Source organism: Astatotilapia calliptera, chromosome 14 (genome assembly GCF_964374335.1).
Source record: "Astatotilapia calliptera chromosome 14, fAstCal68.1, whole genome shotgun sequence".
Lineage (NCBI taxonomy): Eukaryota > Metazoa > Chordata > Actinopteri > Cichliformes > Cichlidae > Astatotilapia > Astatotilapia calliptera.
In genome coordinates, this window is record NC_137435.1 from 21,510,537 (window position 1) to 21,534,860 (window position 24,324).

Consider the following 24,324-nt stretch of genomic DNA (forward strand, 5'->3'; position numbering starts at 1 on the left):
CTGTAGCTAACAAAGTTCCGAGAAGTGCATATATATATTTTATTCACATGTAATAATTTCATTTTATTCTTAACAAATCAGAATTATGTAAGATAAACACTTTAGTTACATTTTACAAAATGTCTCCTGGAGAGGTAATCTTTGGGAACCGAAGTCTTTCAGTCCCCGTTGCACCCGGACGGATTAAAACAACGTACCATGGATGCTAGTGAGGAAAACAACGTGAAGGCCGTCAGGAGAAGTAAAGAAGAGAAAAAACTTCTCAGAAAACAAATTAAAGCCAGTCACACATTACTGAAGCATGAAGGCATCCATACGACCCCGCAGCTTACCAGGGTAAAGAAAAATAACGTTTATTTGACGGGAAATGGTTCGTTGTCATATGTTTCATTATTCTTCGCTTGTTTTATAACATTAAAATGATTTTAAAAGTTACCTGCATATCTAATATTTAATTGTTCTATTCAAAATTTTTATATATATATTTATTACTATTGTTGTTATTATTATTGATAAATTAACAAGAAAATCAGCCGCTGTTTATGGAAAATACCTTGAATATTTTACTCGTTATAAGAGACTTTTCATTTGCTCCTTTTAAATGGGATTCATTTTTGTGTTCCTGCAGCAGTCTGAGACAGTTTTAAGAACCATTTCTATTTATCTGAAACGATTTCACGCTGTTATCTCTGCAGACAAATACAAATACGAGTTCATAAAAATTGGGTTTCATAGCAAAAGGGAACAAACTACTTTATACTAGAGACAAATATCAACAAACAAACATCAACATTTTAAGCCAGTAAAAGCATCACAACAAAAACACAAACTACTTCATTTGTTTAGTTGTTTTTTCATGAGAGTATGTGTTGTAGGTTGATTGATTGCTAAGCAGTCTAACAATCCTTGAGAAAAGGCCTTTTCCCCCTTTTTTCTGACATCTTCTTTTTTTCAGTTATTTTCAGGTTTGTTTGTTTTTGTGTGATTTTTACTGTTTATTTCACCTCTGCAGAGTCTGGTGGTGGCTAATGGTGGCCTGGGGAACAGCGTTAGTCGAGAGGAGCTCTCGGCAGCGCTGAAAGAGATGGGAGAAGTGGAGAGCCTGCTCATGCCTCCCCATAAGCCCTATGCTTTTGTCACATACAGGTACACTTGGGGCACAGACAGCACTTTGCCACAGCAGGAATGCGCTTTGTACATTGAGGACCTTTTTATTCCAGTTAAAACTAATATTATTGTCATTTTCATTCTCGTTCCAGGTGTGAAGAGAGTGCTCTAAAAGCGTACACCCACCTTAATGGACAGAAGCTGCAGTGCGGAGAGAGCAGCGTCATGCTCTACCTCGCTTATGTCAACTCAGGTACTTTTACTTTCAGTACCATCAGGAACATTGTGAGTTCTTTCAGATATAGCCTGGCTTAGACATAAATTCTCCTTTCTCTTTTAAATGGATTTACACTTGCAGGGTTTTTTTTATTGTGTTTTATTAATGTAATGAGTTATTGCAATGCATTTGACTGAAAGTTGTCTTCTTAAAGTTCCATATGACATTACAATGGCTTCAGATGCCGGTGATTGTTCTGTATGGGTCTTATTAGAGCTTAGCTCAGCTTTCGATACAGTGGATCTTACACTGGATTGGGTTTCTTCATATGTTACTAATAGAAGTTGTTCAATCTTTGCAAAGACTATGTCAGTGTATGTCTGATGTTTTTTTTGGGTCTGTATTTTCTGCCACTTGGTCAGGTAATTGCCAGTGCTGATAGTGTTTCTTGCCATTTTTTTGCTGATGACCGTCAGCTGCGTTACTCTTTTAAACAGCATGTGCACTCTGCACTCATACTTTTGATTGGCTGTTTATCAGCTGTTAAGGATTGGCTAGCTGGATTTTTTTTCTTTTAGTTAAATGAATAAGAAGCTTTATTATTGCTTTTTCATATTGCTTCTTATTGAAGCATTTGTTGGGTTCATAGGCTCTTCTGTCAAGCGATTTATAAATAACCTTGTGTTTTACTAGATAGTTCTTTGTCTCTGGATGCTCATGATAAAACTGATACATGTGCCCGACAAATCTTAGGTTTACAAGTAAGTCAAATAATCTGAAATACTCTGAAAGGTTTTGTTGGTTTTTTTGCAGCCAGTATTTAAGATCTACTGTGTATTTTCACGCTCTTGTATAGTGACCTATGAGGAGGAAGCATCCGTCCCATTGCCAGAGGGTTTAGTTCTGCTGGAGGATTTTGTGTCCCCAGAAGAAGAAGCTCTGCTGCTTGCTGCTGTAGACTGGTCATCCACTAATGAGGATGTTACAGGTGAGGGTATCATTTCCCCCCCAAAAAAGCTGTGAAGAAAAGCCAGGCATACACTTTTGATTACTGTTTCTGAATAATCCCCTTTAACTGATTCTTAGCGCAAAAAGCTCTGAAGCACAGAAGAGTGAAACATTATGGCTTTGAATTTCGCTACGACAACAACAATGTGGATAAGGACAAGCCATTACCTGCAGGTAATCTGGATCTTCTTTTATCAAACATATTGTATCAGGTGTGGTTTTGTGGACTGTGTTTTTCGTGATATGGTCTTCAGTCACTAGACAAGCATATAATAAAGCAAAACAGAAGTAGCAGAGGAATATGTGTGTTTCTAGGTATCCCTGCGGAGTGTTTACCTGTTCTGGAGCGTTGTTTAAGAAATGGACAGATCAACGTTATGCCAGACCAGCTGACTGTAAATCAGTATGAATCTGGACAGGGTGAGTTACAGCTCGAATAATTCACAGAAAGTTTTTGCTCATTCCCAACTCTTATTTTTTAATTTCTGAACTCTACTAGCTGGGATTGGTTCCAGAGCCCCTGCAACCCTTTGTTAGAATATTGTGATAAGGAAGGATAGATAGATTAGTGCTGTATGATTCTCAGCTCAGAATAATAATAATAATTATACTGGTCCTTTGGGCAGTTAATAACTGAAACAAGGACTTTTAGTCCCCGTCGCCATTATATTGTAATTTTAAATATACAATATAAATGTAACAAATTTATTAGACCACCACCCAGTGTAAGGTTTATGCCACAGCTGCTCTAAGTTAACACAGTATTGTTAATTACTAAGATGCCAAATTATGATTATTTACTTGCATTCATGGACGGAAAAATTGGTTTTAGTGGTTGAGTGTTACGCTTGATTAATAACTGCTTTTATAACTGATAATTAATCTGTTATTAAAAATGAATAAGAGAGCACACAAACAGAGTTTACTGATTTGCACCACTGGGTGGCAGCAGAGCCTTTCCTGAACCAGTCGATGAGGAGTTATGGAAGCCTTTGGGCTGAGAGAAGTTTCTTAAATGTTTCGCTTGATTAACTTTGCTCTGAAGGTTTTCATTTTTCATGTTTGTTTATGATATTTCCAGGTATTCCTCCTCATGTGGACACTCACTCTGCCTTTGAGGACACCATCCTGTCTCTGAGCCTGGGGGCAAAGGTGAGAAGTCGGTCAGGCATCTGTGATTTGATCATCGTCATCGTTGCCACAGACCTGTGAGCTGTTGGTAATTAGTAGCTGTTTGAAGCCAGCATCAGTCAGCAGTACTCGACGTGCAATCATCAGTGATTAAAATGAAAGTTGTACATAAAGATGGTCTAAAGAAAACACTGCCAGCTTTCATCTTAAAACTGTTAAGAGGTGGTTATTCGTTTAAACCCAGTGAGATCAAGTCTGTGTGTATTCATTTATAAGTTCTAGTTTAATCTGTCAAATTAACCGCAACCTTCCTGAGCTCTGTGATTTATCTGCTTCAGAGAGCTGTCAGTAGTGTGTGTGTGTGTGTGTGTGTGTGTGTGTGTGAGGGTGCGTACGTGCACACATCTTGTGTCCTTGTGTTTTTCCTGAGAACACTGTGTTACCTTCTCGGTGTGTCTCATTCTTTTCAGTTCCTTCTCACCGTAGCATCCGTTCATCCAGCAGGCACTTAAGGAATTAAAGCTCGCAAGAAATTTTGTAAACAAACGGATGTACACAAGAGTTATAGATTTTCCATTTTCATGTCCTTCACTCTTCCAGGTGTTCACAGGTGTTGCGACCTATAAACTAAGATCGTGGGTTTAGTCTTTGCTGCCTGATTGCTGTGGATGAACACCCATCTGTCCCTGCTTGTCTGAAAAGCAGGGGCTCTGCTAGCAATCAGCTGTCATCTGCTGTGGCATCTGTCACACACACACACACACACACACACACACACACACACACACACACACACACACACAGACTGACAGTGTGTGTATTCATTGTCCTTGCTTTTCAGTGGAGATTCAGAGCCACAGAAAAAGTGGGCATATTAAATCACGTTAAAAAAGGAAGGGACACTTGGAGGAATATTTGAAGCGAATAGACCCCGAAAGAAAGTTTTATTGAGTGCAATTAAACTGGCTCTTCTTTAAGCGATGCATGGGAGTAATGGTACTGTTAAGCTGAGCGGTGGTATTTCTCGCAGTATTTCCTGTTTAACACCACTCAAGTACGCATTTACATGTAGTCATGGTGACCTGCTGAAGCTCAAACTGTGCTTTAGAATTGGAAAAAGTTGATTCGAATGACTAAACGTGGCATGGTTGCTGGTGCCAGATGCGCTGGTCTGATTATTTATCCAGTGAGCGGCAGTTCTCTGGGTGAAAATGTGTTTTTGATGTCAGAGGACTGAGGACTGCTTGAAGCCGATAAGAAGAAGAACCACCGCACGCAGAAGAGCATCTCTGAACACAGAACGCATTGAAAACTTGAAGCACATTGGCTACGTCAGATTGCCGCTGCACTCTGCAGTAAACTGAGGCTGTAGTTCCCATCAAAATTGGATAGTGTAAGCATGGATTCATGCTCCCTCGTATCAACGGTTCAGGCTGTTTGTGGTGGTGGGGGGGTATTTTCTTAGCACACTTTGGACACCTAGTACCAACTCAGCATTGTTGAAACACCACAGCCTCCCTGAGTATTGGGAAGAAGGTGCTCTGCTCCATCTCAAAGGGGCTCCGACTGGGTACTAGTAATGAAGCTCTGAGTGCACATTAGGATTTCTAAATTTGATGTTGTGGTGGTTGCAGAGAATACAACAAGTAGCTTATTTTAAAGACTATTTGGAAACCTTGTTAAATATTTTGCTACTCTGTGGATTTAATGAGTGCACTGCAGTTTGATTCAGCTTTGATTTAAGCAGACAGGATTTGGTGCATAACAAACCTTTATGCCATTCGCTCAGTTTCATTGGATTTAATTTCTCTGAAAATGTAACACAAGTGATTCAGTCATTATTAATGAAACACTTGTTTCCTGGTAATTACACGAACTATAACTGCATTATTGAGCTGTTTGTGATGTTGTATATTGGCAGCCTTTTTGGTGTGTGCTTGTGTGTTTGTGAGGACCAGTTGTAGACTACAGAAGCAAGGACTGACTTTAGGGCTAATTGTAGAAGTTAGGCAGAGGTTTAGGGTTACTTATTGTGATGCTTGAAGTTAAGGTAAGGAAGTAAAGAAGTAAAGAAGCTCTCTGTAATTGATTGTACTCAGAAAGATGTACAAACCTGTGTGTGTTTGTGTGTGCGTGCATACGTGTGAGGAGGGAGGGAGATGATGAATAGTTGTGAAGTAAAGCGTAGTTGCCGGCGTCACCATCGATTTAGTCACATTCCACCCTTTCATTGATTGGCTAACACTCCTCAGAGGGGAACACACACACACAGTAGTGTGTTAGTGAGGACCTTCATTGACATAATGGCTTCCCTAGCCCCTTACCCTAACCATTAAAAATGAATGCCTAACCCTTACCCTAAACCTAACCATAACCTAATTGTAACCCTGACACTGAAACTACATTTTGAGCCTCAAAAAGGCCTTCACTATACTTGTGAGAACCAACAGTCACTTGTAAGGACACACTCACCGGTCCTCACAAGTATAGTAGAATGCAGATTTCGGTGCTCATAAAGATAGCTAGACAGGAACACACACACACACACACACACATATACATGAATGCCATCTACTTCACAAAATCCAATTTTCCTGCTGTCAGAATTTGGAGGGATACAATTGGAAATTGTTGTAGATGTAATTTCCCAGCAGAGCTTATTCTGTTATGTGCTGTAAGGAAACATTAGGATCAAACACCAACGCTGTGTCTGCTAGCTGCAAGTGAGAGAAAACATGAACAGTGTTTTAGGTGGTCGACAGTGTTTTCCTTTGGGTGACATCAGTCAAAACTGTGTAGTTTGGAAGTTTTGTGCCAAAGTCTCTTTCAGTCCTGAGCTACTGCTGGATCAGTAAAATATTAGCTTTGGTGCAAACGTTAAAAAAAAAAAAAAGTAAATGAAAAATGAGTCAAAGTTTTTTAAATTTGTCATACTACTACTGCTACTAATAGTAGTAGTAATAATAATAATAATAATAATAATAATAAATAATAGCTGTACAGCAGTATGGCTTAATTAGAATATAGAAACAAACCATGAAATTGCCCAACTCTCTACTGAAGAACTAAAAGCATAAAAACTAGTGCGTAACTTGTTTCCTGTACTTGCAGATACAGAAACATTTTGATGAATAATAAAAATATAAAGGTGTATTATCAGCAGTTATTACTTGCAGCAGATGCACAGTAATATGTAGGGAAACACTGATGCAGGATGCCAAATTATTATTGCTGTTGAACTGTTAGTTGGAATTGCATGTCCACAACAGGAGCATCATGATGTCTTCTAGGTGGATGTCCTGCTGCTGTGATGGGCCTTCATGCTTATAATGTTGGCCTGATCTTTGTTGATGTTGAGACTGATTCCCAGTTCTGATGTCAGAAGTGCAGTTTTTGTCCAGCCTCTGGGGGCAAGAGCACCGTGTCATCAGCAAAGTCAGAGTTGCCATGTTGTGCTGATAGTGCCGAGTGAATGCTGTTCCTTCTTCCTACTGTAGAACTCGTGATGCAGTGAGTTGGAGAGGAATAGATATGTTTGGGTGTCTACTCAGCAAAATGCACAGGTGCAATGAGAGAGGACCAGGACCCATTCCTTGAGAGACTTCTTACATCATAGCAGTTCTTTCTCATTCACCATCATTGATGATGGCTGCATGTACCATGTGTGAGGAATCTGATTGCAGTTCCTGCCTTTCCTATTTAGAAGTGATCCACAGTATCAGATGCTGCTAAGATCAAATGCAGTCGAGTCTGTGAAACTCCCCGCATTATTCCTCAGGCAAATTGTGTTCAAAACCTTTGCAAGGGCTGCTTCTATGCTGTGATACGAGCGGAAATCTGACTGAGAGCTGTCAAGGATGTCATCCATCAGTAGAAAATGATTGGGTTACAAAGGGAAGGGCCTGGCGGCTGTTTTTTTTTTTGTGTGTGTGTGTGTGTGTGTGTGTGGCATTGGAAATATGCCTGCAAGAAATATATATGTATATAAATCCACACCCAATGACTTTAAAACCTTCATAAAAATTTTTAATTTAATCAGTAATTTGTTATTATCGGTGCAGTGAAGTAATGAGTAGAAACCACTCTTACTTTTAACACAGCGCGTTTGTGTTTGTGCAGACGGTGATGGAGTTCCGACATCCTGATGGTCGTGTTGTTGCTGTGGTGCTGCCTGGACGGAGCCTGCTGGTCATGAAGAGCGAGAGCAGATATCTCTGGACTCATGGGTAAGCTGGACTGTGTCAAAGCATCAGTCTCTCCTTTTGGAGTCAGGTTCTTTTGACCTGATCTTTGGATTGATGCTTAATTTGCTGCTTTTTCCTCTGAAAAAGAAACTATTTATTTACTACAATTAGTACATTTCAGTCTGTTGATGGTCTTCGTCTTCAACCTTTGCATTGTATTTGTTCACATCCACATCCTCTCATCCTCTTCACCAGTTGGTTTGTGTGTTTTTGTCTTTTATAACTACTAAGACAAGCTCTTTGTGTGTCCTTTTAGGATCACTCCTCGTAAGTTTGACATGGTGCCGGCCTGTGAGCAGCAATCCCCCGATCATGTGACGCCTGAACCTGGAACACGTAGCAATCTGACTCTGAGCAAGAGGGGCACACGCACTTCTTTCACTTTCCGCAAGATCAGGCCTGAACCCTGCCGCTGTGGTGAGAGTGAAGCAAAACACACTTTGCTTTTATAAACTGCTTTACTCACATTATGAGAGTAAGTGAGGTTTTGAGAGGTAAATTTAATTTTAATATATGTAATATGTTACGGGGCTCCTTTTTCTCATTTTTTCATTTCTGTTGTTCTGGGTTCTTTTGTGACCTGGATGAGTTGTTGATGCGCTCTTGGAGTAATTTTGTTAGGCTGGCCACTTCTTGGGAAGGTTCACCACAGTTCCAACCATGGCTGTCACCATGGTGACAGGAGTCCCAAACCTTAGAAATGGCTTTGTAACCCCGTTTCACACTGATCAAGCAACTTTGTTTCTCAGACGTTTCTTTAGATCCTGACATGATGCTTTGCTTTTTGAGGTCTTTCAGCCTGCTTCACTTTGTCAGGTTCAGTTTAAGTGATTTCTTAATTCTACAGGTATGGCAGCAATCAGACCTGGGTGTGGCTAGTGAAATTGAACTTGGCTTTCCAAAAAATGTGGTTAATCACAGTTTAGGCTACTACTTTATCCCCCACAGGGCCAGATTGATAGGTTTGTTTACCTTTTGTCGCTTAATAAATGAAATTGTCAGGATATCTTTGTCTAATATTAAAATTAGACAGCAGGATTATGTTATTTTGTCTGACAGTTTCATCGCATGAGAATCCTAAACCCAGAGCATAGCTAGCGCTTTTGCATAAAGACAATAATAAAAGATATGCGAACGATATGATTGTAATTAAACGTTGCATGGCAACGCAGGTCAAAGATAAACGATCGGCACATCTCACCAGTGAACGCCTTCTCTCTGTCTCCAGCCTTCCCCTCTGCCTGTGACAGTCAGGGAGCTCCTTCAACACTCTCGCCCTCTACGCCGTCCCCTCCCGCGCTTCCATGTTGCCATGCCGATGCAGCCCGTCTAGAGGAGGAGTATGTGCACCGGGTGTACGACGCTATCGCCTCCCACTTCAGCAGCACCCGCCACTCCCCCTGGCCTCGCGTTTGCCACTTCCTGTCCTCGCTCCCACCGGGTAGCGTACTAGCTGATGTGGGCTGCGGAAATGGGAAATACCTGGGCGTAAACCCAGAGATGATTGCAGTGAGTGTCATTTTATACTGAAATGTCTGCGCCTCTGAGATACTTCATTGATCCCTGCAGGGTAATTTCCTCTATCACTGCTTTTTTTATTGCTGCTGTTTCTTAGATTGTCAGCGCTTTGAAATGCTACACATTTTCATAACAGGCGTTTATCTGCAGAAGCATTCATCTGTGTATTCGAGCTAGAACTCCTCTCCTTCATTTCTCACATAGGGATGCAAAATCTAAGATGGCTCTGGGCTTTTTCAAACATATGTAGATCAGCATGACTCATCCAATAACTACTAATGACCTTACACAACACTGTCGCTCTGATAAGGCCACAGAGGTGAGGTTAGAGATGTAACATCAGGTTTAACTTTGGGTTAAAGCCTTTAAACACCATCAGACTTATAGGTGAAAGGATAAAAGAAAGTGAAATGGACTTACATAAAACATCAAAGCATGGCTGTAATAAATGGAATACAGGGTTGTAATTATAGTCAGATCTGCTTGTGCTTTAATGACGGGGGAGTGATACTGATGAGCTTTTTAACTTACACATTCGAGCAGTCTTGAATGACTGCTCGAATGTGACAAACCGTTCCTAAAAACAACACAGCTTTAAATTCTTGGGAGAATTCAGGAGCTCTAAATTCGTCCATGTTAAAGGTTGATTGTCTGGTGGCAACATTTTATTTTGGTGAATTGGTGGATTGGTTCACTTGAATGAGTTGTGATGTTTAATAGAACCGGAAAACAAAAAAGATATCCTAGTTGTTTAAAAATCTCTTTAGTTGGAAGAAATTGAGACAGTATTGCGATATATACAGGGACACCAATTATCAATATTCAAGTAAATAAATAAAAATTAATCTGGGAATATTCAAAACAAAAGGCCTCATCTCACCTGATAAGAAGCAACCTTTCTGCAAACAATCGGGGAGATTGTTGAAGGTTTCCAAAGAACTTTTTCATTTATAACATAATAGTTAATGGGAATTTCTGTCTATGCAGACAGCATCAGGGATTTTCACTGATTTATCACAGTTAACTGTTGTATTGACAGACATAGATTGCATGTTATTGGCAACTTGACCCCATGCAGTCCAGACTGACTTCACATTTATGGCAGGTTTCAGTGACAGTGCTGGTGTGGTTCACCGTGTCATTTTGCAGCAAAAAACAAATCGCTGAAGTGAGATAACTTTGTCTTCTTGGATAAAACAAGTATTGTTTACATTTAAAAAAGTTCAAGGTGAGCTGTTCATCTGTAATTAGGGTACACTGTTCACCTCAGCTGTCAATGCTGGGTGTGAAGTATCCACATCTATTTACTCTGAAGGAGGCTGAAAACTTTATACTGTCAGTTAAAAAAGAATCGCCCCTGTACAGCTATACATATCATAATTTCTGCCCTGAGTGTTTTAACATTGGAGACTATGGGGTTTATTTCCTCTCAAAGCCAACCTCAAGTGGCCATTTGGGGAACTGCAGCTGTTGCGCATCAGCTAAAGCTTCTTTCCCCGAACAGTAGACAGACCACGTCGTGGTCACACTCGCAGTGCTCGGGATTTTCATAAACATAAAAAGAAAAGGAGGAACCTGAGCGAGCCACTTCAGGACCTGGTTGCATAAGCCTGACCTCTGTGCTTCAGAATGAAGCAAAGTTTGCATCATTGGGCTAGACGCTGCAGCTTACACGTCTACCTCCAGTGGTAGAGCTTTGGGTCTCTGGGAGGGTATAACTGAATGTGAAATGTAGGCGTGAGTTAGCAGAGAGTTTGCTTTTGGCCACAGGTGTAAACATCACGTCTTGCTTCAGGACGGCTAAATAAATAAGAGTAAGGCACAGCAGGATGAGATTCCTGTTGTTGCTCTCATTTCTTCCCTGTTTCTTTTTTTGTTGTTGTTGTTTTTTTTGCATAAGCTCAGTTTCCATGGTAATATCCTACATTTCCTGTTTACGTATGCACACTGGGATATTCTTGTTTGGGATTTGGGGGTGCATGTAAGCAGCTTATCCTGACTCAGAGTGTAGCTGTGATAAATCAGAACAGAGAACACTGTGATCATGCAGCGAGCACAGCAGCTACCCGAGTTTTATTCTGCTTGTTCTCATTTTCTCCCAACCCAGGCCTCTGCTCTTCTTCTGTTTTCTCGCCTCAGTCCTTCCCTCTTTTTGTGCCTCCTGCTCTACTTAATCTTTCTGTTTGCACGTCAGCAGTAGATCGAGGGTGTGTGTGCATATGTGTAGTGTTCCCGCTCTCTCACTTGTGTCTGCTGTCTCTTGTTCACCTCGCATAGTTTATCTCCATTCTTGCTCATTTTCTCTGGCTTAAATGATCACGAGCAGTTTGTAAACGTGTTCTTCTTCAGACCTTGTACGTGCTGACACTCTGCTGACGTGTGCGTTTGTTGCCGTTTGAGAATGATAGTCCACTGAATGGCCTTGTTACTCTCTCTCTGTATGTTTTATTTCAGGTGGGATGTGATCGTAGCAGCGCTCTCGTCCAAATTTGTGCAGAGAGGGGTTTCCACGCATTTGTTTCTGATGCTCTGAATGTTCCTCTGCGAACAGCCTCCTGTGACGCTTGCATCTCTATAGCCGTCATACACCATTTCTCCACAGAGGTACACACAGCTCATCCTCATACAAAGAATAACCAGAATAGAACCGTTATATCAGTTTTATTTAGAAAGATGGACCTACAAAAAAAGACTTGTATTAATTGTTAGTAGCTCACTAAAGTTTTCATGTTCTGAACTTTTCATGGAACCGTGTGCAAAAGCCAGCTCTTATTTCTTTAAATTCTACTAGGAACATGGGAATGGATGCAGTGATTTATTCAAACATGTGCAAACATACTTGGTAATACTGATATAAGGCATAAGGAGACAGACTTAAATATTTGGTATGACCACCTTTATTCTATACAGCCTGAACTCTCTTGGGCAGCTTTCCTGTAAGGTCTGGAAGTCTTCAGGAATAGTTCTCTAAGCTTCTTGAAGGACATTCAAATCTCTTCTTGGGATGTTGGCTGCTTTTTGTTCTGTTCTCCATCAACATGATCCCACAGTGCTTAAATAATGTTGACATCTGGGCTCTGGGGAGGCCAATCCATGACTGATAGTGTTGCACTGTATGCTTTTCTCTCCAGATACGCTTTTACTGCATTAGCAGTAGGTATTGATCGGTGGATCAAAATCTGATGGTATTTTTCTGTGTTCATAATTCCATCAATTAGGAATCAGGTTGTTGGTGCAAAATCTCTCTGACAATGATTCACATGCAGTGAGTTGCATGTGATTCTGTCTTTAATTAATTTTTTTAATGTGTGTGTGTTGTAGGAGCGGCGGCTAGCAGCTATGAGAGAGTTGGTGAGACTTCTAAAGCCTGGAGGTCATGCACTCATCTATGTTTGGGCTTTTGAACAAGAGTACAACAAGCAGAGGTCCAAGTACCTCAAAGACCACAACAAAGAGCATAATGGGAAGGAAAACCTTACTAAAAACACATCCGAAGACAGACGGGAGCCTCATGGGAAATCGGCTATCCAGAATAGCGGACATTTAGAAGAAGGCTACGAACCTGTTGGCAAAGTGACTGATGGCAAGCTTAGTGTGCACACAAACCGCACAGCCTTTAACACCCAGGACGTTTTAGTTCCCTGGCATCTGAAAGAGGGGAAAAAACCAGGGGAGGAAGAGTCAGGAGATGGTGTGAAAAGGAATAAAAGAAAGGAGAAGTCTAAAAAGGTTTTAACTAACCAAACCAGAACTGACAGTAACCCTGGTCTCAGTCCAGGTTTTGATGCAAGTATGTCTCCTGGATTAAGACTTGACACTGATGACGCCACTCACAGCCCAGGCTCTAAGCCCAGTCCGAGTGGCACCACTCAGACCTCGAGTTCTCATCTGAAATCAGAGTCTGAGAGCCATCTAACCGCCGTCTTTCACCGCTATTATCATGTCTTCCACCAGGGGGAGCTGGAACAGCTGTGCAGCCAGGTGGATGGAGTCAAGGTACAGAGCAGCTACCATGACCAGGGTAACTGGTGTGTTATATTAGAGAAGGACTGACACACACGTCATTAAAATCATTTTTATGCAACTACAGATCTGCATAAATAAAGAATTTTAACTTAAAATTAAAGGATCCAGTTTTTGCCTTTTACATATATATGATTTTTAACTGTGTTGGAATAAATTAAAAACAAATCTCTGCTCCTGTTGTGCTTATTTATATCACCATGTTTTGACCTTGGCTGAGCAAACACACCTTTTCCCTGTTATGGTGTCATGGATCGAATAATCCCACTGCGATAAATCCCACCAGCTTTACTCAAAAATAAATGCAACTAAATGAAACATTTCTGGAGTTAGTATATCTACTAAGCATACTCTGGCTAGCTCACTGAAACCCCACAATAAAAACAAGCCTATTCAGCCGAGTGCAAAGACAAGACTGTACCTCACAGGCGATACAACCCTAATCTCAAAAAAAGTTGGGACGTTGTGTAAAACGGAAATAAAAATGATGCGATGAAAATGTCTCATTTTAAGACAAATATTCGCTCATTTTGAGTTTGATCACAGCAACATGTCTCAAAAACATTAGGGCAGGCCATGTTTACAGGTGTGTAGCAACCTTGCTTCTTTTAAGATCTGGGAACTAAGGAGACCAGCTGCTGGGCTTTTGGGAGATGAATGTCGTAGCTGCTCAACATTCCTGGGTGGTCTTTGTTTTATTTTTGTTTCATGATGCATCAGATGTTTCCAACTGATGAGAGCTCTGGACTGCAGGCACGTTCAGCACCAGGATTCTTCTGATAAGATTGACATGATGTGAGATAACTTAATGCATTATGTAGTTCAGCATTATCTTTTGAAATATGCAAGACCTTCCCTGAAAAAGACATCACCTGGGCGGGAGCATATGTTGCTCTAAAAGCTGTTTATACCTTTCAGGACTGATTGTGTCTTTCCAGATGTGCAACTGTGCAATTCCATAGGTACTAATGCACCCCTGTACTATCAGCGATGCAGGCTATTGAGCTGAACGACGTCATATTGTTCGTGAAATAGTAAAATGTTTGTTTTGCGACACACATTTTCCCCACATTTTGTTTGACATTGTAACTCGCTGCTTTGCTTCCTCTCCTGACCTCAGTGTCTGCTCTGAAATCACTGAGCTGTAGTTCAGTTGTAGCCTGTCTGCCTGACCTTTTCAAGGTAAAGGGCTGAGGTGTAACACAGCAGTTCAAGGCTGCGGGTAATTTGGTCACATTTAGGAACTGGTCTATATTTTTTTTTGTCCTTTTAAATATGACAGAGGTGGCACCTCACGGTTAGGCATCATACAGGCACATGATTAGCTACACACTGTATGCATACAGTGATTAATAACTGTTTAACCCCACCTTTTCTACCATAAATCCTTACAAACAAACAATACAAAACTAAGAATGCTCTTAACTAAGAATAAGAGATCACAACAGGAAAATAACATATAGCTCTATTCTGTTGCCCACATTGTAAAGGGTGACTTTGCATGTAAACAGGAAAATGAGTAGGGAAGAGGTGAAAGTGGGATTGAGCACTTTAAAATTGGTTGTAATGGCTCAGCGTGGGGAAAAGAATCACAACGCAGAATCATTTCTATAGAGAGCTCCAGTAGATTTTCTTTAAACACATCATGTATTTCACATGGTTCACTTCTGAATTACAAAATCTTAGAAAAATCTGAGGCTCAGTTAACTGAAGAATCACACAAAAGAACAACTTTAATTTCACCATAACCCTCTGGAAATTTAAATGACTTTACAATTGTTGTACATTACTCTAAAATCAGTGCTATGAGATTGATTTTAAGATGACAACCTGATTTAAAACAGAATCTAACAAACAGTCTTGCCCCTGGAAATAGCTCTAAGATATTAAAACAAAGGCAAATGAGATCATTTGGAAAAAATGTACTTGTACTGTGATGAATGCAGTGCGTTTATTTACAGTGAAATCACAACAAGATGCAGACTGAATTCGGTGAATGTATGTCCCCGACTGCCGTGCAGGATCTCCTCCCAGTGACTATGGTCCGTGTTTCCGCTCACTCCGTTTCTAAATCCCGTGCGCTCGCTACGCGATCCTGCAGGAAACCACAAAAGCAGCCGTAAAAAAACACGAAGGGCAAACCACGCACTTCTAAACATCTATGTTCACCGGGTAAACTGACGGTTTCTCACGCAGCGATCCAGTGTCGACCGGAGATCACTCTGTTAAGAAGCTCCACAGGCGAGGCTGATCAGCTGCAGGTGTGTGTGGTTATGCTCCCAGGTGTGGCGGGTCCCCAAGGCGGGAACACACTCGGCAGGCCCCGGAATCAAAAGAAGATGAGCCCATGAAATAAAAAGAAGTCTACAAACACTCATGAATTCTGGGTCACTATAAATGAAAATGTGACATATTTTCAAAGCATAAAAATAAAATTTTACAAAATTCATGTTCGTTGACCATCATATTCCACGTGTCACAATTGAAAAGCATAATATACTTAGAAAGTGTTCAAAGTTGAATTTCCAGATCCCAACTAACCCAATTATTGTTTTTTTTAAGCTGCAGAGTAGTTTTCCGCTCTTCTTGCCCGTAAGATGTTTCTAATCATACATTACCCATCTGACCTGATACATTAGCATTAAGTACCACCATGTGATCTGTAAGTACAGGAGTGATTGTTACTAAAAATGGACCCCTGTATTACTGTGTACATATATTCTTATTACTGTTAAATTTCATGTAATATTACATGAAAACCAATGGAAATTTGTATTTACAACAAGGACTTTTCACCCTGACGTCAAACTTTTGAGCAGTAGTGTGTATTGTATGCATGTATCTGTGTGCATGGGATCAGGATTTTGTCATCACTTCCAATCAAAGACTACATTTTTTAGCTGTGTCCGTCTTTACAAATTGAGTTGGAGTGTTTCAAGGCTGATGGAAAACTCTCCCTAACAACTCCACTTTATTGCGTGCACATGTATTTTCTCCTATAAGTGGCTGATAGGTATCTAACTAGTCCACTTTATGCATGCTGCCTGGCTCATGGTTGCTTAAAGCCTATGTCTGTACTTGACCACAGAGGCAGAGCATCATTCAATCCTGCCAGCTGCCTATCTTGGTAGCATTTCAAGGATGACCGACTCCACTTTCTCTGCAGCAAGACAGCTCATAACTTTTTAACAGTGTCTCCCTGTCCTGATATCCAATATCATCTGCTATAATCAAGGACCATTCACTATCATTGCAATCTACACTACAGCTCAAAAGTTTGAAGTGACGTAGAAACGACTAATTTTCTAAAAATATTGAAATTCATAATGACGTTCAATGGAATATATACAGTTGTATACAGACTAGGGCTGGGCGATATGGCCTAAAATTCATATCACGATATAATTTTAAGCATGTGCGGTAACGATATATATATTTTTCTTCTGTATAACGTATTTTCCACACTAAAAATCCTTTAATTTTCTCAAAAATCGAGAGTGTGCCTTATGTATGAATTCTGGTTGTGCTTACTGACCTCGAACCGATTTCTGTGTGCAGAAATCTGTTAAAAAATGTTTTAGTACAACTTTGGTAAGCTGCACTGCTTGATGGATTGTCAGAGCATTATGGCTGCCGTAGTGAGGAGCTTCGTGGAGTAATCTGGGTCCAAACCCCCTCATAGTCAGGTCCCAAAGTCAAACGAATACTAAGAGTTAAAAACGGTCTAAATTCTTTCATCTTTAATAAAATGATCAGCGTTGCTGCTTTATCGGGTGTAACAATTAAGTTTTACATCCATGAAAACAGAATTTATTAAATTTAACGGAGTTACAAGTTAACAAGAAGTTAGCTTGCTAGTTTACAACTAACCATTTCATACCATGTTCTGACTGAGAGATTTTTGAAACTAATTAAAACGTACAGCTCTGCTACCACTTCCAACATAAATGAAGACAGAAAACTAAACAGCAGTGGCGTTTGCAGGGTTACTGAAGTTGGACTACCTGGTATATAATGTTGTGCTACGTGATTGCTAGCGACACAGCTATGTTAGCATAACATTAGCACAATGAAGCTGGAGGATGAACGCCAACTTTTTCTCCACTCGATAAAAGTTAACGTGAGGGATTCTGGTGGTCAGGGACAAATGCAATCGCATAGCAGGATGCTATACACGGGCCAAACTTCAGTCAGGAGAACAACTGAGATTATTCATCCAGTCATTTGCTATTATTCATCCACAATACGAGGTTAGTTATTAATATACTACAACAACATGGGAATAGAACAGCTGCGAGAGAATTCAACATTAATAAATCAATGTTACGGAAGTGGAGGAAGCGCAGTTTTCGGCTTTCCCCATATTTCAAAAGTGCTTCATCTCTTTGCTATGACTGTCGCCTGGCATTATTTGCAGATGATAATGGTTTTAGCCGCTGCCATGCTTTTGACCAAAACAGGCGCAGCTTGATGACATCATCAACATGCGCTTTCGCGATAGCGCGGTATAGTCAAAATCTCTATCGTTGGCCAAATTTATATCGTTTCTATCGTACATCGTTTATATCGCCCACCCCTAATACAGAGGCCCATTTTCAGTAATATCTGCTGTGTTTTAGTGGTACATTGTGTTAACTGCTGTCAGTTTGTCAAGTGTGTCAGTTAAGAAGTTATTTTTAAAACACATAAGCATCGACCAAAATCCTTGTGCTTTTTAAGAAAATAATGCATTTTTCCACACACTGTGTGAATCATCCCTTTGTTTTTCCAACTGCAGTTTCTGTGACAGTAGTAGCACACTGAGGTGTTTAAAATCTTTAGGTTTTTTTCAGTTTGCCACATCTATTAGCTCTCATTTCTTACAACACGATTTCTTCAACAAGCTTTTCATATCCATTTTTTCATGCCTTTTAAGACAACTTGAACCCAAATCTGAAGCTTTAGACCCTGACCTAATCAAATGTAAAATTTCTTTAGTTCAGTATAAATTTTTTTCTCCACCGTTAATATAATTGCATCTAACCAGTACTAAGCTACTTTGAATTATCCGTTAATTTCCAGTGCTCTTTATGTGTTATGTTACTCACAGTTTTGCTGTCTGTTTCTTTGACTTGATTGATGATCATGTCTCGACATTTTCTTCTCCTTATCCAGTACCTTAATGTGTCCTGTCTTCAGATGTAGAGATGGGCAGTAACGCGTTACAAGTAACGCGTTACTGTAATCTGATTACTTTTTTCAAGTAACGAGTAAAGTAAGGGATTACTATTGCAAAAACGGTAATTAGATTACCGTTACTTTCCCGCAGGAACGCTGCGTTACTGCGTTACTAAAACCGTGATTTTTTGCGAGAATGTCTCATGACAGTAAGCGAGTGCGCCGTTCGTGACAACAGCTGTGTGCAGATCAACAATGGTTCACATATCGATTGTGGGAGAGAGTATGAGCGTGCAGCGTTTAAAGCGTGGAAGTACTGACCTTACTTTGAGTTTGATTCCATAAAAAGTGACAAAAACATTAGCGTCCATCGTGCGTGGGAAGAAAACTTCTTTTTACAGCGAAAAAAACCCCTAAACTTCCAAGCAAGCACCGAGTGCGCTATGACGTAATGGGAAACTCACAGAGAAACTCGCGGATTCTTCAACTGACCGCGGCACACCTGCACCAGGGTAAACCTCCGCCTACCACAGTCCTGCTTTACAGGTGAAAATAGAGCAACAGGACCGCTAGTCTTTGACTTTATTTATTTTCTGCTGCGTTTTACTTGCATCTATTTGAAAGACTGAGTGTAAACACAAAACATATTTTATTTTATGTGCTGGAATGTGTAGAAAATAGGTTTAAATGTTAAACTAATTTATTCAAGTCAGAGAATGTTGCATATAATTACATTTTTGCTTGATGCATAAAGTTAAAAGATTAAAACTAATAAAACAAGTTTAAAAAAAGAGACTTTTCCATTTGATTACATTTTGTATGATGGATTATGCAGAAAAAGTAGAATTGGGCTGAAAGATCTATCGCTTTATCACCTCTTCAGGTTGTAAATTGTGTTTTTAAAAAGTAACTAAGTAACTAAGTAATTAATTACTTTTGAAAATAAGTAATCAGTAAAGTAACGGGATTACTTTTTTGGGAAAGTAATCAGTAATTAGTTACTGATTACTTTTTTCAAGTAACTTGACCAACACTGTTCAGATGTAATCCTGCCACCTGCCTTCAGGTTTCCGTCTTGACTTGTGTTGGCAAAATATCCAAAGTTAAGAGAAATCCTGAAAAGTTTTTCATCTTTAAATCCTCCTCTCTTCCTGCTGCCAGTCTTGTTGACCTCTTTTAAATGTGTTCTATTCACTTTTTGTTTTCTTTACCTAGTATTACCATGACAACATGACACAAAGCATTATGGTAGGTTAAATCAGGGGGTCCTGTCCTCCTGATGTCACATAATTCCAAAACTGTGTTAATGATGCTAATCTTTAAAATGACACTCAATGCCTGAATTTACACATTATAAGATCTTACATATCATTGGTGTTTTCTTATTATTGCTTTTTCTCGTTTCACATTATTTTTAATTGGATTTCTTTACATACAGAGAGAGAAAATCCAGGTCAAATCAATTCTACGCCGTTCCTCTTTGACTTTTTTAAGAACAGCTGTCTACACTGATTGTTACTGTGTACTTGTACTTATTATGTTGACTGTTTCTTTTCTAAATAAATGTGTGTGATGGCTCTCAGGCCTCTATATCCCCTTCCAGGATTTTGTTAAAATGTTTGTTACTTTGGTAATTGCTCAGCTATCTTCCACTGTTCTAGGCCATCTGGGATTGTCTGAATTTTGTTAGCTTTACACAGCACAGAAACACCCATCCACACAATACACACATTAACAATCAAGCGATGACAAGTTTAACGTTTTGATAAATCATGTGTGATATCCATAATTTGCCTTTCCCGTCGAGCCAGGGGTGTGACATGTTGGAATGTCACACGAAGATGCCTTTAATGACACTCACACATAATTTAGGGCACACCCTAGACTTAATCATCTGTCAGTCTTCATATTTTCAAAGTGGAGCTGCCTGATAACGCTCTTGATATTTTTATTTTTAGATAACTATCCATCCGTATGGTTAGGATAAAAAAAGTTGGAAATACATATTTAGACATTAAATTTATTTTATAACATAAAACAATAAAGTAATCATTGTTTAACAAAATGTTAACATTTTATTGAATAAAGTATAGAGTGAAGGAAAATTCAAAGAGCAATATCCCCATCTCCTCCTAAGAACCGAGGATAAAAGTATCTTTCAGTTTAACCAGTTTGTCCGCTATGATTGTGCTGGATGTCCAAATTGGGTGAGATTTCTTTAGGTTTGATTAGGAGTTATATCCAAGTTCAATTTGATGTGATGCCATTCAATTTATGTAGCGCCAATTTACAAGACAGTCATCTTATATTGTAAGGTAAAGTCCCTACAGTAATCAAGAGTAAACCGTAACAATCACATAATCCCCTCTAAACACTCACTTGGCAACAATGGGAAGAGAAAACTCCCTTTGAACACAAAGAAACTTTCAGCAGAACCAGGCACAGGGAGGAACAACCATCTGCTCCAATCAGGTTATAGGGTTATGGGAGGGAGACAGGACCAAAGACTCACTGTGGAAGAGAGAAGGCAAATGTTAATGACATGCAGTAGTGGTATATGAACATGCTGACAGTGAAAGACATAACTCGAAGTGCTAAGTGCATCACTGGAAGTCTCCTAGTGGTCACAGCCTAAATCAGGATAACTAAAGGATAGGTCTGGGTCAACTGATCCAGCTCCAACTAATAAATTAAGGAAAAGAAATAAAGGAAAGTTTTGAGTCTCATTTAAAAGAGGAGAGTCTCTGTCTACTGAAAATAAATTGTGGGCTGGTTCCACAGGTGAGGGTGCTGATAGCTGAAAGTCTGCCTCCCGTTCTACTTTTAGAAAAAGAACGACAAGAGTGATTCTCAATTTCTGATGAAAGACAGTTTTAGAAAAAGCTACTAACGTGTTTCAAAGATTTGGACTAGGCAACCGAAATACTCTTGTAATCAACAACTAAAGAATGCAGTTAAGAAAAAATTCCTATGCCTCACAGCCCTTTATAACCACACAGCAAAATCTCCAGTGTTAAATTAACACTGGAGAGTGTCTATATGGGTCCACACCTCTGAGTGTTAAATACAACACTGTTGAGTGTTAAATTAACACTTTTGACAGTGTTATATGTTTAAAAGTAACTTAGTCAGTTTTGAAGATTAACAATGGCTAACACTGAGAAGTGCTGGTTTTCTAACACTGGAAAATAACTCAAAATGTTAGAAATATTCCAGTGTTAGAAAACCAGCACTTCTCAGTGTTAGCCATTGTTAATCTTCAAAACTGACTAGGTTACTTTTCATTCATTTTTATCAGGATGTCCTAAAAACTCCCTGAAAAGCCAAAATGCTGCAGCAAGAGTACTGACAGGGACTAGAAATTGAGAAAATATTGAAAAAATATTTCTCCTGTATTGGCTTCTCTTCATTGGCTCCCTGTTAAGTCCAGATTTAAATTCTTAATCCTGCTCCTCACATACACGGACTTGAATAATATGTGCACCCTGTAATGTGTTTGTGTTTCTTAAGGCCACATTAATTAACAGACCCTGTAAGGCCCTCCTTTGTTGTTACAGAGCTATGCCACGAAAAAAGTGAGGAAACAACTCCCAGTATGGCTATATCTTTTAGGAGTTTCTCTGACAGACTACAATATTTGAGTAGAGTATTTATATAATGTCGTATAGTGTAGTAGTGTGAGTAGTGTAATTTATGTAAAGTATTGAAAGCCATACTACCACATGCACTGCTCCATTACCTTAATGTTATCTGGGTAGTTTGTAATCACGTCTGGACATATTGTCTTGGACATAGAAAGATTTACTTATCATTTTAAATATGGTGCATCTGTGATTATAGCGTCAAATTAAGTAGTTATGAAGGCATGTATCCAGTACCCATGCATGAGAGTACAGCTGTGTGTAGTTCTCGAATTGCTCAGCTCGGTGTAGCCACTACAGCACAGCATACTGACATATTCACTATGAGTATATGAGGCCATTGTTATGTACTGTTACAGTGTTATTATTAACATTATTATTATCACTATGAGAGATGGGAATCATGAACTGGTTCCCTACAAGAGCTTGTTCCCAGTATTTCAGGTGCTTCAGGTACAAACAACAGGCGAAGCCAGAGCACAATGAAAAGGTTTATTTCATTTGGTACCTGCGATTAATATCATTTCATGTTTGGAAAAATGAGAAATATCAGATGTTATCAATTCCCTTGTTCACAGCTTATAACTGCTGTGATTAGTTCAAGATAAATATGGATTTAATTAATTAAAATATCTTTATGCTCAGTTCTCTCTAATTTTGATGGTATAATGCACTAATGCTGGAGTATAATTGAATAACAACTCCTTCTTTTTCTATAAACACCTTCAAAACTATCTCTTTTTTTTTTTTTTTTTTACTAGGCAGCTAAAAGATCGAGTGGATTGTAGGATAATGGGCTATTGATGTCTGTGGAGTGAAGCGTGGTTATTCCATGTGGCTCCTCTGTCAGGTCAGTAATTGATCGGCAGCTCCTCCGGGACCCACAGAGACAAACACATTAGGTGCTGAGACGGCGGATGGGTTGGAGGCTTTTATTGATAGTGGTTTATTGACTAAGTAAAACAGGCTGCATGTGAGAGAAAACATTAACAGAAAAGATGTGAGTGTACAGTAGTGGTTGTGTCAGACAGCAGTTTCAGCACTTGACATTCTGAGACATGTAAAGCTTTAGTGTTTTCCCTTAGGTGTAGCCTATTTATTTGGGAATCTGCAAGACATTTAAATCAGCTCACAGGAGTCAAGAGACATTTCTACTGAAAGCAAGTCCTTTCCTGATCCATAAGTCATATGTGTGATCTGAATAAGACAATAACAAACCTTGATTGATTTCCTCACCAGCCACTTTGCTAGGGACACTTGTTCGACTGCTCATCCTTCCATTCTCTTTCATTTATCCTTATCAGGATTGCGTGTGGGCTAGATCCTATCCCAGCTACCATAGGGCGAGAGGCAGCCAGGATACACCCTGGCCAATCTGCACAGGGCTAACACAGAGAGACAGACAACCATCTGCACTCACATTTATGACTATGGGCAATTTATAATCCTCAATTAACCTAACCCCACACTGCAGGTCTTTGAACTGCCGGAGGAAGTCGCTTAATTTCTGCAGCAACATTGAGAGGATGTGGTGTAATTTGGCAACAGGAAAGCATGGATTCATCCTACCTATATCAACAGTTCAGCCTGATGGTGGTGTAATGACATGAGGGGTAATTTCTTGGCGAACGTTGGGCCTCTTAGTACCAGCTGGGCATTGTTGTCACAGCTTACCTAAGTCTTCCTGCTGACCATATCGAATTTCTTCTGTGACCAAACTATATCCATCCTTTGATGACCGCCTACAGCAGGATAACACACCATGTCACAAAGCTCAGATGATGTCAAACTGGTTTCTTGATTATGAAAATGTATTCAAATGTCCTCCAGAGTCATGGGATCTAACTCCAGTAGGGCACATTTGGGACGTGGTAGAACAGGAGATTGGCATAATTAGATTAGATGAAACTTTATTAATCCCTTGGATGGGTTCCTCCAGGAAATTCAGTAATAAACAAGAAGCAAATAAATCTGCAGCAACTGTGTGATGATAACATGTCAATATAGGTCAAAATCTGGGGAATATTTCCAGCACCTAGCTGAATGACTGTGGATTGTAAATACAGTCTGTATTTATGATTACTATCTTCATTGTAGACACTAAAATCACATTCTGTTGAAGTGAATTAAATTGTCATTGTAAATGTTAACTGTCAGGTGAAACATTGTGCCAAATCATAAGTGTCCATATATAATGAAATAGGATAAGGAGAAAAAATTGAGTCGAAAACATTGGACGACAAAATTACTGCCGTCTTTTTGAACTACAACAACCACA

The 24,324-nt window shown here is 39.6% G+C and overlaps 1 protein-coding gene across 1 annotated transcript; it reads left to right on the forward strand.

Annotated features, from left to right (window-relative positions):
- Nucleotides 1–13,416, forward strand: alkbh8 (alkB homolog 8, tRNA methyltransferase). Its single transcript, XM_026193453.2, has 12 exons — nucleotides 1–336; nucleotides 1,013–1,146; nucleotides 1,260–1,360; nucleotides 2,181–2,312; nucleotides 2,411–2,506; nucleotides 2,648–2,752; nucleotides 3,414–3,484; nucleotides 7,583–7,689; nucleotides 7,964–8,124; nucleotides 8,936–9,216; nucleotides 11,680–11,829; nucleotides 12,547–13,416. Exons 1-12 carry the CDS (start codon nucleotides 199–201, stop codon nucleotides 13,276–13,278), a joined length of 2,208 nt encoding a protein of 735 aa, XP_026049238.2. The 5' UTR covers nucleotides 1–198; the 3' UTR covers nucleotides 13,279–13,416.
- The last annotated feature ends 10,908 nt before the right edge of the window (nucleotides 13,417–24,324 follow it).